The sequence below is a fragment of the Leopardus geoffroyi genome, chromosome C1 (genome assembly GCF_018350155.1).
Source record: "Leopardus geoffroyi isolate Oge1 chromosome C1, O.geoffroyi_Oge1_pat1.0, whole genome shotgun sequence".
Classification (NCBI taxonomy): domain Eukaryota; kingdom Metazoa; phylum Chordata; class Mammalia; order Carnivora; family Felidae; genus Leopardus; species Leopardus geoffroyi.
The window spans coordinates 8,178,674-8,194,303 of record NC_059328.1 but is presented as its reverse complement, the minus strand read 5'-3'; the positions used below and the strand labels follow the sequence as shown (position 1 = coordinate 8,194,303).

General features: G+C 48.8%; 1 protein-coding gene across 2 annotated transcripts in view; it reads left to right on the top strand.

Moving 5' to 3' along the window:
- The window catches only part of MTOR (mechanistic target of rapamycin kinase), a 134,569-nt gene that overhangs the window by 7,812 nt on the left and 111,127 nt on the right, over nucleotides 1-15,630 (top strand). For both annotated transcript variants that reach the window (XM_045475601.1, XM_045475603.1), the window contains exons 7-13: nucleotides 6,882-7,157; nucleotides 7,240-7,348; nucleotides 10,114-10,300; nucleotides 10,985-11,113; nucleotides 11,827-12,071; nucleotides 13,145-13,360; nucleotides 13,689-13,894. In XM_045475601.1, coding sequence (XP_045331557.1) covers nucleotides 6,882-7,157; nucleotides 7,240-7,348; nucleotides 10,114-10,300; nucleotides 10,985-11,113; nucleotides 11,827-12,071; nucleotides 13,145-13,360; nucleotides 13,689-13,894 — 1,368 coding nt within the window. The remainder of the gene's footprint in view (nucleotides 1-6,881; nucleotides 7,158-7,239; nucleotides 7,349-10,113; nucleotides 10,301-10,984; nucleotides 11,114-11,826; nucleotides 12,072-13,144; nucleotides 13,361-13,688; nucleotides 13,895-15,630) is intronic.

The window sequence follows — 15,630 nt, the reverse complement described above, 5'->3', positions numbered from 1 at the left end:
GGAGCCCTGCCTCAGCATTCCTCCTGCATCCTGCATTGGCTAGAGGCAGCCCGTGGCAAATGTGGCCGTGGCACAAACATGGTGATATTTTCAAAGTCGTGGCCGGGGCCATTGTCAACTGCACTCCTTGTAGTTGATCCTGTTCTCCTGGCTACCGTGGGAGGCTACTGGAGTAGTCTGGGCAAGTGATGGTGGTGGCTTCCCTAGGGTTGGCAGTGCAGACACTGAGAAGTGGATTCAGTGTCAATCCACTGACACTGGATTCGGGATACATTTGGGAGTAGAGCCCCATCCACGGGTCTTCCTACGGGGAGCAAGTTGGTGTGGAATTTTGCCCCAGGGCTTCTTGCTTTAATAGACCGGATGATCATTTGGTGATGGCTGTGCCGTAGATGCGGGCGGCCTGGGCTACACTGTATGGAGAGCTCAGGAGTCCGGCTCGGAATCCCCATTCGTGTGTACACTGTGTGACTTGGGTACATTATTTTACTTCCTTTAGCCTCATTTTTCCTTGCTGTTAACGGGGATCTCCACCTCACTGGGCTCCTGGGAGGTTTCCAAGTACACTTGACCCTTGAACAACACAGGTTTGAACTGCATGGGTCCACTTCTAGGTGGGTTGTTTTCGGTACACATACTGGAAAACTTTTTGGGAGGTTTGTGACCGTTTGAAAAAACTCACAGATAGGAACCTCAAAGCCTAGAAATTAAGAAGCTAAGTATGTCACGAAGGTGTAACATAGATGTAGATCCTAGTCTTATTATTGACCATCGTAAAATATACACAAATCTCTTGTGAAGAGTTAAACATTACCTGAACTTATGCACACGAGCACTCACAGACTATGCCTGGTGCCGTTTGTAGTCGAGAGAAATGTGAACAAACATGAAGGTACAATATTAAATCCTAACCGCATAAAATTAACTGTAGTACAACCGTACCGACTGTAGTAATTTCGTAGCCACCTCTGTTGCTACTGCAATGAGCTCAAGCGTTGGGAATGTCTGGTTAAAACACCGTGTGAGGCTGATCATCTCCACGTGCCCAGTTCACCCCTCCAGTAAGTTGCGTGTCGCAAAAGCGATCTGTCGATCTGTCTCTGTCCTCGTGTGTTTTTCGTCGTGTTCAGTGCGATACTGTAAATAAACCTTGAATAATTCTGTGGAACCCATGTGAAGTGCCACTGGCGAAGTTCTCCCAAGAAGCAAAGTCATGATATTGTAAGAAAACGTTGCCTTGCTTGAGACGTACCGCAGCTTGAGGTCTGCAGCTGTGACCCCCCACCGTTTCAGGATAAATGAATCCAGCATTTAATCCACCGTTGCAAAAAAAGAAAAGGATGCTGAAGCGTGAAGCTGTTGCCACAGCTGTGCCTACAGGCACAAAACTCTTGCACTTTTTGAGAAATAGCTTTTACATTTATTTATTTTTGATAGAGACAGAGCACAAGTGAGGGAGGGGCAGAGAGAGGGGGAGACACAGAGTCCAAAGCAGGCTCCAGACTCCGAGCTGTCAGCACAGAGCCCGACGCGGGGCTCGAACCCACAGACCGCGAGATCATGACCTGAGCCGAAGTCGGACGCTTAACCGACTGAGCCACCCAGGTGCCCCTTGTGAAGTATCTTTTGATCGCATATGGTAAATGTAGCTTTTATGTGGGTGCAGGATTGCCTTAAGGAAGGCATGCTTAAAGACTCTAATGTGATTTGAGAAAAAGCAAAGTCATTATATGACAACGTAGAGCAAACGGAAGGTGAAGGACCTAGCACCGGAGAATCGGGTGCCAGCAAAAGATGGTTTGATGAGTTTGGAAACAGGTTTGACTTAAAAAAAAAAAAAAAAGTCAAGATAACAGGAGAAGTAGCTTCTGCTGACCGAGAGGCAGTAGATGAGTTCCCAGAGGCTGTAAAAGAAAATCACTGAGGAGAAAGGGTATCTGCCTGAACGTGTTTCTAATGCAGACGAAAGTGCCCTACTCTGGAAAAAAAATGCCACAGAGGACATTTATTAGGAAGAGAAGCGAGCACCAGGATTTGAGGCAGGAAGGGGCAGGATAATCCCGCCATTGTGCAATACGGTCCAGTTTACAATCAGGACGGCCCTTATCTATAAAGCCGCTAGCCCTCGAGCTTTGAAGGGAAGAGGGAAACACCAGTTGCCAGTCTTCTGTTTGTAAAACAAGAAGGTCTGGACACAAGAGCCCTTTTTCTGGATTGGTTCCCTTGATGCTTTGTCTCTGAAGTCAAGAAGCACCTTGCCGGTAAAGCGTCGCCTTGTACAGTTCTTGCCATGTGAGACAATGCCCCTGGCCACCCAGAACCCCATGAGTTCAATACTAGAGGCATCGAAGGGGTTGACTGCCCCCAAACACAACATCTCTATTTCAGCTTCTGGATCAGGGTCATGACCTCTAAGGCTCGTTACCCATAGTACTTTATGAAAAGGATTGTCAGCACTTTGAAGAGAACCCTGATAGAAAGTCTAGAAGGATTCCATCGCTGAAAATCCATTTTGGTTGTAGAAGCCACAAATGCCATCAAGCCAGGCCCAGTAAATTCCTGCCGGAGAGAACTGTGGCCAGATGTCGCGCATGACTTCACAGGACTTAGGACAAAGCCGATCAAGGAAACCATGAAAGAGAGTGAAAGAATGTGGAGGTGGCCCAAAAGATGGGCGCTGAAAGGTGATATGGATCTTGGAGAAATTCAAGAGCTAACAGACACCACACCAGAGGAATTAGCAGAAGACGGCTTGAGGGAGACGAGCGTTTCCGAACCAGTGCCGGACGACGAAGACGACCTCGAGGAAGCGGTGCCAGGAAACCGATTCACACTGGACAGTCCGGCAGAAGGGTTCGAGTTACTCAAGACTGCACGTGACTTCTTTTATGACCCGGATCTTTTTCTGATACGGGTACTGAAACTGAAGGAGACAGTGGAAGAAAGATTGGTACCGTATAAAAACACTGTTAGAGAAGGCGCCTGGGTGGCTCAGTCGGTTGAGCATCCGACTCTTGATTTCAGCTCAGGTCATCACAGTTTGTGAGATCGAGCCTCACGTCAGGCTCTGTGCTGTAAGCATAGAGCTTGGGATTCTCTCTCTCCTCTCTCTGCCCCTCCCCTGCCCTTCTCAAAATAAACATTAAAAAAAAAAAACCATTGTTAGAGAAATGGAAAAGCAAAGAAGTCAGACAAACTACAACGTATTTCTGTAAAGTTACACAGAGCGCTGCACCGTGTCTCCAGCCTCCCCTTCCCCCTCTGCCACCCCTGAGGCCTCAAGCCGACCCCTCCTCTGCTTTAGCCTACTCACCAGGAGACTAACCAGGATAAGGACCCTTACGATGAGCCACTCCCATTTAGTGAACGGTAAATCATCATCGTGCCATAGAGTTGATGAACTCTGTGGGTCTTCTTGTGACAATTTATTGACTGTATGGCAAGAACGGTACGAGATGTTTTTGTATCCTGATCGCCTGACCATTCATCGTGTCAGACATCGTGTGCAAGACTCGTGTGGCAGTGGACCTCCTATTCCCGTGTGGGCGTTAGGTGAGTGAGATTTACTGTGAAGTTAATGGCATGTTGGTTTTCTTACTGTTTTATAACTTTGCTTTCAAAGAATTACGTCACCATACAGTACAGTTCGTCTCTCTCTGGTAATTGGAGGAAGTGTGTATCAACCTATCACAGGTACGTGGTTTTTAAAAAAACGTATCAGCGTTTCCAGCACTGTAATATGAATATGACTGTAATACCGTGCGCCATAAAAACTTGGTAACGACTCATTCGTCAGAGCATAGGCGAGGCTACCATGAAGCAGTCGTATTGATTACACTAAGCTACTGTGATGCAGTCATATTGCTGCTGCCTCATTATTAGTGCCTGAATCATTATACCTATAAGTAAACACGAATTTCTTTCTCACATCTTTTCATTTTTGCTATCCGGTGTTAGTAATGCATGTAACATCCACATTGTTCTGCTTCATAGGAGATAATGTTCACGTGGGTGCTGACAGATGATTCATCTCATAAACAGACAACATAAACTTACAGTATAGAGAAATACAGGACGGGGCTGTAAATAGATTTTTCTCTTCCTCGTGATTCTCGTAATATTTTCTTTTCTCTAGCTTTCTTCGTGGTAAGAATACAGTGTGTAATCCATACACAAAGTATGTGCTGATTAACTGTTCTTATTATCGGTAAGATTTCCAGTTAACAGAAGGCTACTAGCAGTTAAGTTTGGGGGGAGTCAAAAGTTACACATGGATTTTTGACCTCACAGGGTGTCTGTGCCCCTAACCTCTACGTTGATCAAGGGTGGGCCATCTACACGAAGTGCCTAACACATCGTCTGATAGAGTAGGCATTCCATAAATGGTAGCCCTCAGAGATTTCCCGTCTAACTATAACATGGGGCTTCCCATGGATGAGCACGTACAGCCCGAGGATCTTTGTTTTCTCCTAGGAAAACAGAACAGTGTCACCTAAATAGGTTAAATGAATAGTACTTGTACGACGCCTGGGTGGCCCAGTCGGTTGAGCGTCCGACTTCTGCTCACTCAGGTCATGGTCTCGTGGTTCGTGAGTTTGAGCCCCACAGAGTTGGGCTCTGTGCTGACAGCTCGGAGCCCGGAACCTGCTTCGGGTTCTCTGTCTCCCTCTCTCTCTGCCCTCCCCTGCTTGCACTCTCTCTCTCAAAAATAAATATTTAAAAAAAATTAAAAAAATAGTACTTGTGATGGTACTTTATAAATCCTAAAGAATTATCCAAATGTAAGGTATCATAATTTTGTCATTGTTCATTCATTGAACAAGTTTGAGCTGAGCACCCACTGTGGGCCAGCTACACCAAGTCCTCAGAGCTAGAATAATGCAGCAGTGGACAAAACATTATATTCTAGCGGGGAGAGACAAGACACAAATAAGTGAAAATATATACGATTGACCTTTGAACATGTGGGGGTTAAGGCATCAAGCCCCCCCCCCCAACGCACACACAGGTGAAAATCCACATATAACTTTTGGCTCCCCCAAAACTTAGCTACCAATAGCATACTGTTGACCAGAAGCCTTACCGATAACATAAACAGTCAATTAACACATATTTTGTATGTTAATACATATAATATACGGTATTCTTACAATAAAGTAAGCTAGAGGAAAGAAAATGGCGTTAAGGAAATCATAGGAAAAAGAGAAAATACATTTATAACCCTGCACTGTCTTTGTGGGGAAAAAAATCCGCATATAAGTGGACCAGTGCAGTTCACACTCCTGTGATGTTTGAGCACAATTGTGAAGGACGTAAGACAGCAAGCCATACAAATACATATCTGGGGGGAGCATTCTAGACAGCTGGCTCTGCAGGCGTGAAGGCCTCATGGCAGCAGCACGCTGCCTTTGGCCGGGAGCGAGATCACCACTGCGACCGAGCCGTGTGACAGGAGGGAGGTGGCGGGAGATGGGGTCAGAGGAATACCTGGGATGAGGTAAGGGGCACATCGTGTAGGGTCTCGGGAGCCACCGTACGGACCGTGTGTGGGAAATGGGAAGCTGTTAGCTGCTAGCTGAAACGCACGTTTCAGAAGGATCGCTGTGGCTACATGTTGAGCGGGATTATCCGCGAGGCAAGGGGTGATGCCAGGAGGTCTATTTGGGAAGGAACTGCGGCAGCCTTAGCAGAGGACTTTGGCGGCTTGCACCCTAGCGGGAACCGTGCAGGCACAAGGAGGGGCTGGATTCTTGAATTTGAGATTTGGGGGTCAGTGAGGGAGAGAGGAGTCCAGGTTTTTGTCCTGAGTGACCAGAAGGTTAGGGTGGCGTTTGCTTGAGTCAGGAGGACTGAGGTGGAAGGAGCAGCGCGTTTTGGGGTAGAAGGTCAGGAGTTTGCTTTTGAACGTGTTTCAGACACCTGTTGGGCTTCTGAGCAGAGAACTGAGTTGTCCTGGGGGGATCTGGGCGGAGACCCAGATTTGGGGAGCCGTCAGCACATAGCTGTGATTTCAGGTTCCCCAGCAGCATACTAGCGTCAGAGAAGGGGGGTGCTGGGGACCTGAGGTCAGGAGGTGAGCAAGCAGGGGAGACCAGCGGCGTGAGGAGGAGAGGAGACCCAGGAAAGCTCAGGATCCAAGAAGCCAAGGGAAGAAAGTTTTCGAAGAGGAGGGACTATTAAGTTGGATCAGATGCTGTAGCCGAGGCAAATAGGGTGAAGGCTGAGAATTGAGCATCCGATTTAGCAGACTGAGAGTCCTTGGTGACCTTGACAAGGAGAGTGGAGAAGATGTCTGAGAAGCGAAAATACCTGTGTCGAGAAAAGTGTGCAAGTTGAGAAACTGTTTCCTGTCCTTCTCAGTTCGGACTGTTTTTAAGCAGCCCTTTGGCTAGGAAATAGGTGTGAATTCTCAGCCAGTCCATTTAGTCTGTGCTGCCCATGGAATTCTTCAGATTCTGAGAAAATAACTTGCCTTAATTGTTTCTACCTGGGTTTCCGGCGACAAGGAGAGTAGCATGTCCTCAACGGGACCCTGGCGTGGGGCCGCCCAGCACCCTGTCACCCTCGCCAGAGGGTGACCTCATCGCTGTGACCTCAGGTCTGCAACTCAGCTTTCCCAAACCAGGGGAGGGGTCCTTGGCGGCCAGCCCCCTGCCGCTTCTTCGTTGTTCAGTAGGTGGTGCTCTTCTGCCTAAGTTAGAACAAAACCAGGCCCCCTGCAAGGTTCTGGGGGAATTCAGCTCCTAAAGATGAAGAGTGGGCTCCCTCCACTTGGCAAATAGTTCCCCTGCTGGGTTGGGCAGAGGAGTTGCTCTGTAGACCCCACAGGGGCTTGGCAGGTGGCACTTGTGAGTAAAGGTCATCTCCCTCCCCACGTGCAGCGCCTGAGAGAAGAAATGGAAGAAATCACGCAGCAGCAGCTAGTCCATGACAAGTACTGCAAAGACCTCATGGGCTTCGGGACGAAACCTCGCCACATCACCCCCTTCACCAGCTTCCAGGCTGGCCAGCCCCCGCAGTCCAACGCCTTGGTGGGACTGCTGGGGTACAGCTCTCACCAAGGCCTCATGGGTTTCGGGGCTTCCCCCAGCCCAGCGAAGTCCACGCTGGTGGAGAGCCGGTGTTGCAGAGACCTGATGGAGGAGAAATTCGATCAGGTAGGTGGCGAGAGGCCTGCCCCCTCCTCTCCCAAGCCCCGTGCTCCCTTTCTGTGGCCAACCCTGTGTTCTCCTGTCCCAGGTGTGCCAGTGGGTGCTGAAATGCAGGAATAGCAAGAACTCGCTGATCCAAATGACAATCCTTAATTTGTTGCCCCGCTTGGCTGCATTTCGACCTTCTGCCTTCACAGGTGAGGATGTCCGTGGACACGTCATATCATTACCTGTTTAAGGGAAATCACACGGAAGCGATTCCAGAAAGTTACGTCTGCCTCTCATTGGAAGCAACAACTAAGGGGCTGGTCTCTGGTTTCTCTGCCTCTCGTCTGATTTCAGTGGGGCCCGGCGTAGGGTTTCCACAAGTGTCTGAGGCAGCCGACACGGAAGGACCAGAGTGTGTAGGCAGAGAGGCAGTCCTGGAGCCAAGCGACTTCGTGCGTGGGGAAGCCAACAAGTTCATGACGGACGTCAGAGGGACCGAAGGAAGGGCAGTTTGGGTTGAGATACTCTGCAGCAGCCCCACAGGGCGGGGAGGATGTGGTGACCGCCCTGTTTCTGCCCCTGGCGTGGTCACCCACTGCCTCACCGCTCACGGGGAGGAAGGACTGGAAGTTTCAGAGGCAGGTTTTGGGGATGATGGCCTGGGGGCTCCTGTATTCCTGCCCTGTTTTCACTGGGCAGCAAGAATTCCCGGCTCCCGGAGCTGCCCCCGCCCAGATGCTGGCTTCTCCCTTGGGCCTTCCTGGGCTACTCCGGCCGGAAGTGCTCTTCCCCCTTCCTCGATAGCCTCCGGCCGTGGAAAGACTTTGGCGTCAGACCTGGGATGAATCCTGCTTCTGTCCTTCACCGTGAGGTTTCAGACAGGTTATTTGACCTTCCCAGGCCTCCACTTCCTGACCCGTAGAGGCGGAATAACAACAATCCTTGCCTTACAAGGTGAATCGTGTTAATGCCTAAACACCTGCTCTAAATGCCTGGCACAGAGTAGGCCCCCATAAGTGGAAACCATTATTCTGTTATTACTGCCTCTTCTGCCTCCTCAGATCCATCTTAGAAGTAAGGTAAAGGGAAAATTTAGAATAATACTCTGGTTGCCTGTTCATACTTAATATCCTCATCTTACCTCCCTGCTTGCTGAGTGCAGAGCCGCCGTCTCGAACGTCCCTTTGCACTTCACTGTGGTGCCCGTCGCCTGTGCTTAACAAGCGTTCAGGACCAAATGAGAGCCCGGAGTGGAAGTGGAAGGTCAGCCTGACCCTCCACAGACGCCATCCTCTAGCACACAGACTCATTTCACACTCCCCAGTCCAGATGAAATAGGAAAAAAGTATAGTTGGTGAGGTGTTAAATATGCTGCGTGTGAGAATAGAAGGTGTTGAGGAAGGACAAGACAATTAGCCACATAAAATCAATGAACCAGAGAGAAATGATATCATGAAAATTGCCCATATTTTTTTCAGTTTTCCGTTTTTCCCACCTGGTACCCAGCAGCTATTCTCTTCTTTAATGACCAGACATGCCCCTGTTCAGTAGAGCTTTAAATAATTGTGGCGTGAAAGTCTCTGGTTCAAAAGAAAGTAATAACTAGGCCAAATTTGATCAAAGTCTGTCATGTTGTGGAAGCAGTTACCCCAGTAAGTTCAAAGGACCGCCTAGCAGCAGGATACAGAGGCTCGGAGGGCCCCTAGGTTTATTCTTTTGATGTGGGTTTTTGTTGTTTTATTAAATAATATACTAAAGCGTGTCGTTGATGTTCAGCCTGGGCAGCCTCCATCCATGGAGCCTCATTGGGAAAGTGCCACATTTTTAGAGCTTACAGTTTGGACATCGCCGCTTAAACTTCCTAATGACGGAAGCTCTGGACCTATCAAAAATGCCCTAAGATTGGGCAGGGCTCTCTCACAATATCAGATCCCTTAATCTCTTAGGATGCTAAATCTGGCAAAGGAAATCACCCTCTTGATTTAAGCTCCCTTCCTGCTGAAATGCTGTTCCCGTCCAGAAGTCCCGTCTTCCTGGCTGACGTGGTGTGATTTTCAAGCCCCAGCATGCTTCGGTGTCATTTGACCACGAGAGCCACGAGAGAAGATCTTTCTCTTCAGAATAAATGCAGGGAGGCATATGTGCTGTCTGGGACTTCAGCTCACTGCCTCCTAAATGAGCTGTGGCCCTCAGCACCCCTCACTTTCTAATGGATGTGCGGTCTTGCCTTCTCTGCTGCTGTGTATATTCTGCGGGTGCACGGACTTGAGGCCAGCAAGATGGAAGGGAAGAAATAGAGAGAGGCAAAAATCAGGAAATTCCAACCTTCAGAGGAGTAATAACACTTTGGCTTAAATTGCCCAAGAATCGCCTACCCGTGCACATTGGCTGATGTAAACTTAATGAAAATACACTTGTGGCTTCCCAAATTACAGACTAAATCTTGTTCTATTAAATATAACTATAACAGAAATCTCTGGGTAATAGCAAAGTGATTTCCAGGCCTAAGCTGAATAGAATGGCCTGTTTATTGCAAACAGTATCCAATAGTACTTTAAATTTCAACATAATATAAAATCGTTTAGATGATTCTCTTTGTTTTTAAGCAAGATTTAACCTATACTTCGTAAGAGCATGTAGTCGTTCCCTCAAAATATAGCACTAATGGGGACGATTGTGCCATGTTATTGTTTCAGAGGCTCTTTAAGTTTTTGGTGGTTTTTTTTTTTTTTTTTTTTAATTAAAGGGGGAAAAAAAAATCTTACATTTCTAATATTTCCAAAAGATGTATCTGAGGAGTGATTATCAAGCGATTATCAAGACTGGTTAATACATCCTCTAAATTCTTCTTTACATCTTTCCAGGCGGCTCTCTTAATTTATTCCTAAATGTAAGTGTTTTATAGGAACTCTGACCTTTGGTACATACACCAACCCTGACCTTGAGCCATATGCCCTGTCTTTTTTGTGATCAGATACCCAGTACCTCCAAGATACCATGAACCACGTCTTGAGCTGTGTCAAGAAGGAGAAGGAACGGACAGCAGCCTTCCAAGCCCTGGGGCTCCTTTCTGTGGCTGTGAGATCTGAGTTCAAGGTCTATTTGCCTCGAGTGCTGGACATCATCCGAGCAGCCCTACCCCCAAAGGACTTTGCCCATAAGTAAGTGTCTCTATTAGGATTTCACCCTCCGCCCCATTTGGTTGGGGAGGAAGGATGCTCTATCCCAGTTTCCATGGAGCTCAAGCCCATTCTCTGCATCATTAACCACCAGGGTGTAGCAAGTCATACAAAGAACAACCCTTCCTCAGTTGAGTTCCAACCTTTTTCAAGCTAAGTGATATACATGTGTGTGTGTGTGTGTGTGTGTGTGTGTGTGTGTGTGCGCATATGTATATACGTACGTATAAGTAGATTGGCCTGGTGAAGGGATAAGCCTCCCCATTCTAGAGGCCAGCCTTCTCGTTGCAGGGAGAATTTCTTTCCGTCCGGTGGCTGTGCTCTGCACCCTGGTCCCTGATGTACACATTGTTCAGTTCGCTTCCTAAATAGGTACCTTGGCCAGCACCGCGCTAAGCCACATGGTGCCTTTTGTGCGAATTCAGGAAAGGGGCCCCTTCCTCAAGACACGTGACTGCCATCTGCTGGGCTGTTGTAGATTCAAATGTATGCTGACTAGAGTGTGGTGGGCCCCCTAGAATTGGGCAGGAGATGACCGGCACACCAACGAGTCGTGGCCCTGCCTGGGTAACCTGCCCTCCTCGCCCCAAGGCGGTGTTGAGGTGGGGCATCACAGAATGTCATTGTCTCAAGTGGCCACTCCCTCACTCTTTCGGTCCTCTGCAGGAGACAGAAGGCAATGCAGGTGGATGCCACAGTGTTCACCTGCATCAGCATGCTGGCCCGGGCAATGGGGCCAGGCATCCAGCAGGATATCAAGGAGCTGCTGGAGCCCATGCTGGCAGTGGGACTGAGGTGGGTGTCGGAAACCTGAGCTCCCGTCTCGGGGAGCATGAGACTCGAACCGCGGTTTCGGGGTGGTGCTGAAAGCGAGGCGTGGGTGTTGGCGTGTGAGATTGGGTAGGCGGGAGAGCTCGCGCTAAACACGGGCTAGTTTTGAATCCTGGTTTCATCTCTAGTTAGCTGTGTGATCCTGACCCGGTTACTTAACTTCTCTGAGCCTCCATTTTCTCACCTGAAAAGCGGGCACAATAGCAGCTCCTGTTGTCTAGGGTTGTCATGGAGGTTAAGTGAAGGAGTTCATGAAATAGCCACTCTTGGCACACGACTTTGTGTATGAGAAGTGCCCGACCGATGTTTGCAGCTATTTATGTTATCGTTGGGAAATGGCCTGGCTTTCCTTGCATTAGTTCTCTTTCTCTGTAAAATAAGGACGATGCTCTCCGTTTGCTTCCCAGATTTTTAATCGAGACTTGGTCTTCTGCAGTGGCTAAATTATATGAAGCAAGTTCCTCTCTGGCAGAGACCAGAAACTCGTAGATTGATGTGAAACCTCTGACCAGGCCAACAGAGTTCCGGTCATTTATCCTAGTTTGTAGTATCCTTTCTACTTTAAAGACCAAGCGGTGATGGGCCTAACCCCTTGCTGGACGAGAAGGGCTGTTTCTTCTCAAGAACAGACAGATGTCTTGTCCAGCACGATACACGCCTGGTTTCCTTCCCCTCAGCCCTGCCCTCACTGCTGTGCTGTACGACCTGAGCCGTCAGATTCCACAGCTGAAGAAGGACATCCAGGATGGGCTACTGAAGATGCTGTCCCTGGTCCTTATGCACAAACCCCTCCGGCACCCGGGCATGCCCAAGGGCCTGGCCCATCAGCTGGCTTCCCCTGGCCTCACAGCCCTCCCTGAGGCCAGCGACGTGGGCAGCATTACTCTTGCCCTGCGAACTCTCGGCAGCTTTGAGTTTGAAGGTAAGAAATTGCCCCAGCTCTTACCAAGACACGGAGTGTTGCTGGGAACCCCGAGGAAAGAACAAGGGCGCCTAGCATTGCCGGGTCTTGGCTGGGGATCTGGAGACCAGGTAGCTGATCGGGTGGCGGCTCAGCCTTCTGGGCTCTTTGCATGCTTTGTTAATTCGTACTCTTTGTTTCTCTGTGCCACCCTGAGTTTGGGGGCAGATGGTGTTCAGGGAAATTCTGCATTGATCCAAGGAATGAATGCTTCAGAGAGACGAGAAAGTCAGAGATGGAGCCCCACCCCATCCCCCCACATCCATGAAGCGGAGATGGCGTTTAATGCTTTAAAATGTCTAAGCCAGAGGCTTTAAGGTGTTTCCGTTCCTACGGCAGTATGATTTTCAGCTGTGGCGTCCTGTGTAGTTCGGTTTAGAGTTCTAAGCTGCAGATAAACCCACATTAATGCCCCTAGGGAGATCTGTTTCAGGAGAGAAAAAAGGATACTTTTGAAATTTAAGATCATGTAGGTGGTTGCTCAAGACTACAGGGAAACAAGCAAGTACAAAAAGCCTAAATGTGCGGTCTGAAAGCTTACAGCCATCTGTGGTTTCCCTCCTGTAGCTCCTTCACTTGCCTTGATTAACACCCAGCATAATATATTTCTAATGAATAGAAAGTAGCTATATTTACACCCAGCCAACATCAGACTCTCTTTTGCTATTCAAATCTGGGAACTAAAATAGACAAGGTAAATTTGATCAAGAATTGTTTTACTCTCTGGGAACATAAAGAAAGGTTTGGGTCAGAATAAAACGAAATAATTCATCCTTTGAAGGGAATAAAGAAAAGGTTAGGATGGGGGGGTGGGTGGGGGAATGCCCTTTTTCTGTCTCCCAGCTCCTCTGCTTCCCTTCTGCCTCTGCTGATTCGAAACCCACTTGTTACCTTTTTAAGAGAAGAGTTCTGGGTCAATATCTTGTTGAAAACTGAATTCATCGCCATGAAATGAAAAACGCAGCCAGCAAGTTGTAGGCCTACCGTCCAAAGCAGCGGTGTTTATTTTGTCTTCTCTCTGCCTTTGTATCCAGGCCACTCTCTGACCCAGTTTGTCCGCCACTGTGCGGATCATTTCCTAAACAGCGAGCACAAGGAGATCCGCATGGAAGCCGCCCGCACCTGCTCCCGCCTGCTCACGCCCTCCGTCCACCTCATCAGCGGCCACGCGCACGTCGTTAGCCAGACTGCGGTGCAAGTGGTGGCAGACGTGCTCAGCAAACTGCTCGTGGTCGGGATCACAGATCCTGGTAAGGTTCATGAGACAGGAGCAGTCTGGGGGACTTTGGACACTCGGGGCACCGGGAATTAGCCAGTTTCATGGCGTGCCCTCAGGGAGGTGATGGCCGGCTCTTTCTCTGCCAAAGCGTTAGGCTTGACTGCTCCAGCCAGGTGGCGTAAAACGATCTGTCTTTAATCCCGTTGTCTTTGCTCCTGCGAGCAAAGAATGACAGGTTAGACGAGAGAAGGGTAAGTGGCAGCCTCTCACGAGGCCGGGGGCATTGGGGGCGGAAACTGGGTAAGGACCAGAGGATGACGGCACTGAAGAGGCATTCAAAGGCTCGATTGTTCTTGCAGACCCCGACATCCGCTACTGCGTCTTGGCATCTCTGGATGAGCGCTTTGATGCACACCTGGCTCAGGCGGAGAACTTGCAGGCCCTGTTTGTGGCCTTGAACGACCAGGTGTTTGAGATCCGGGAGCTGGCCATCTGCACGGTGGGCCGGCTCAGTAGCATGAACCCGGCCTTCGTCATGCCCTTCCTGCGCAAGATGCTCATCCAGGTAATGGGGTGACAGTCACACCTAGTGGCAGTCTGGAAGGGACTGTCATTGTGAGAGCCATTTGGGGAAAGAGAGATGAGGACAAGGAAAGGGAGAAAGATCAAGATGCCTGGTAAAAGCCACATTTGGCTCCAAGAGTCCCTGTTTTCCCAGCTTGGCAGTTACAGTTCAGGGCTGATCGCCGCATGAGCCTCTTACCCCCAGCGGCACGACTCCAGGGGCCTCTTATCCCCGGCGAACCTCGTCTGCAGGCAGCTCTTTTCTTCTTCCTGGCAAGTCACCGGAGATCCCGCTTTTGGCACGTTTGGCTCAGTCTGCTGCCGATGGTGTCAGTTTTGCTAGCACCTCTCTGTCCTCCTGCTCTCCTGCTCCCACCAGGTCAGGCACAGAGGCCCAGGATGACAGTGGTTCCAACTCTGCTTCTCATAGTCGTTGCCCCCGGCCTGTGGTCCGTGGCTTTCGTTCTTCAGTAACGACAGATGCCAAGCCAAGCTGCTGGACTGGAGCCAGAGGTAGATTTAGGTTGGCCTTGCTGCTCCATCTGTTGGGACTTTTTTTTTTTTTTTTTAAGTGGGCCCGGTGTGGAGCTTGAACTCACAACCCCGAGGTCAAGAGTCGCATGCTCCACCGACTGAGCCAGCCTGGTGCCCCAGGATTTGCAATTCCTGCTAAAACCTGACTCCTCAGTTTTTGTCTCCACCTAGCCGCATAAACTCTCTGGCCTCCTGGTTAGGGGCCCATGGTCCAGTCCTTCTTGCCTTGAGTGATTTCCACCCACCTCTTCTGAGTCTCAGTGTGGCTCGCCCAGTCCTTTCCTGTCCCCTGACTCCACCTTGTCCCTATGCCCCCCTCTGCTTCCTGAACCTCCCATGGTTTCTTTCGAAACAGATACTTTTCCTAACACGTAAAAAGTTAAACACAGAAAAACCATTAACGTGTAACTTTCATCCTAAACAAATGTCATGTATTCACAGTCTGTCCTAGCTAAAGTGAGTGTAAGTTATATCAGTCAACAAATTAGAGGATTATTATTATGTTGGCACTTCTGTTTTTATTTTTATTTTTAATTTATTTAAATTCAAGTTAGATAACATAAAATGTAGTATTGGTTTCAGGAGTAGAACCCAGTAATTCATCACCTCCATATGACACTCAGTGCTCATCCCAAGAAGTGCCCTCCTTAGTGCCCATCACCCATTTAGCCCATCCCCCTACCACCTCCCCTCCAGCATTTAAGAGTTCTCTGCATTTAAGAGTCTCTTATGGTTTCCCGCCCTCTCTGTATTTATCTTAATTTTCCTTCCCTTCCCTTCCCTTATGTTCATCCACATATAAGTGAAATCATTTATTTGTCTTCCTGTGACTGACTTATTTCACTTAGCATAACACATTCTAGTTCCATCCATGTGGTCGCAAATGGCAAGATTTCATTCTTTTTGATTGTCGAGTAGCATTCCAGTGCATGTGTGTGTGTGCGTGTGCACGCGCTCACACATTCTCCCCATTTTCTTTATCCATTCATCACTTGATGGACATTTGGGCGTTTTTCATACTTTGGCTGTTACTGATAGTGCTGCTATAAACATCGGGGTGCATGTGCCCCTTTGAATCAGCGTCTTTGTATCCTTTGGATAAATACCTAGTAGTGCAATTGCTGGGTCGCAGGGTAGTTCTATTTTTAATTTTTTGAGGAACTTCCATACTGTTTTCCAGAGTTGCTGCACCAGTTTGTGTTC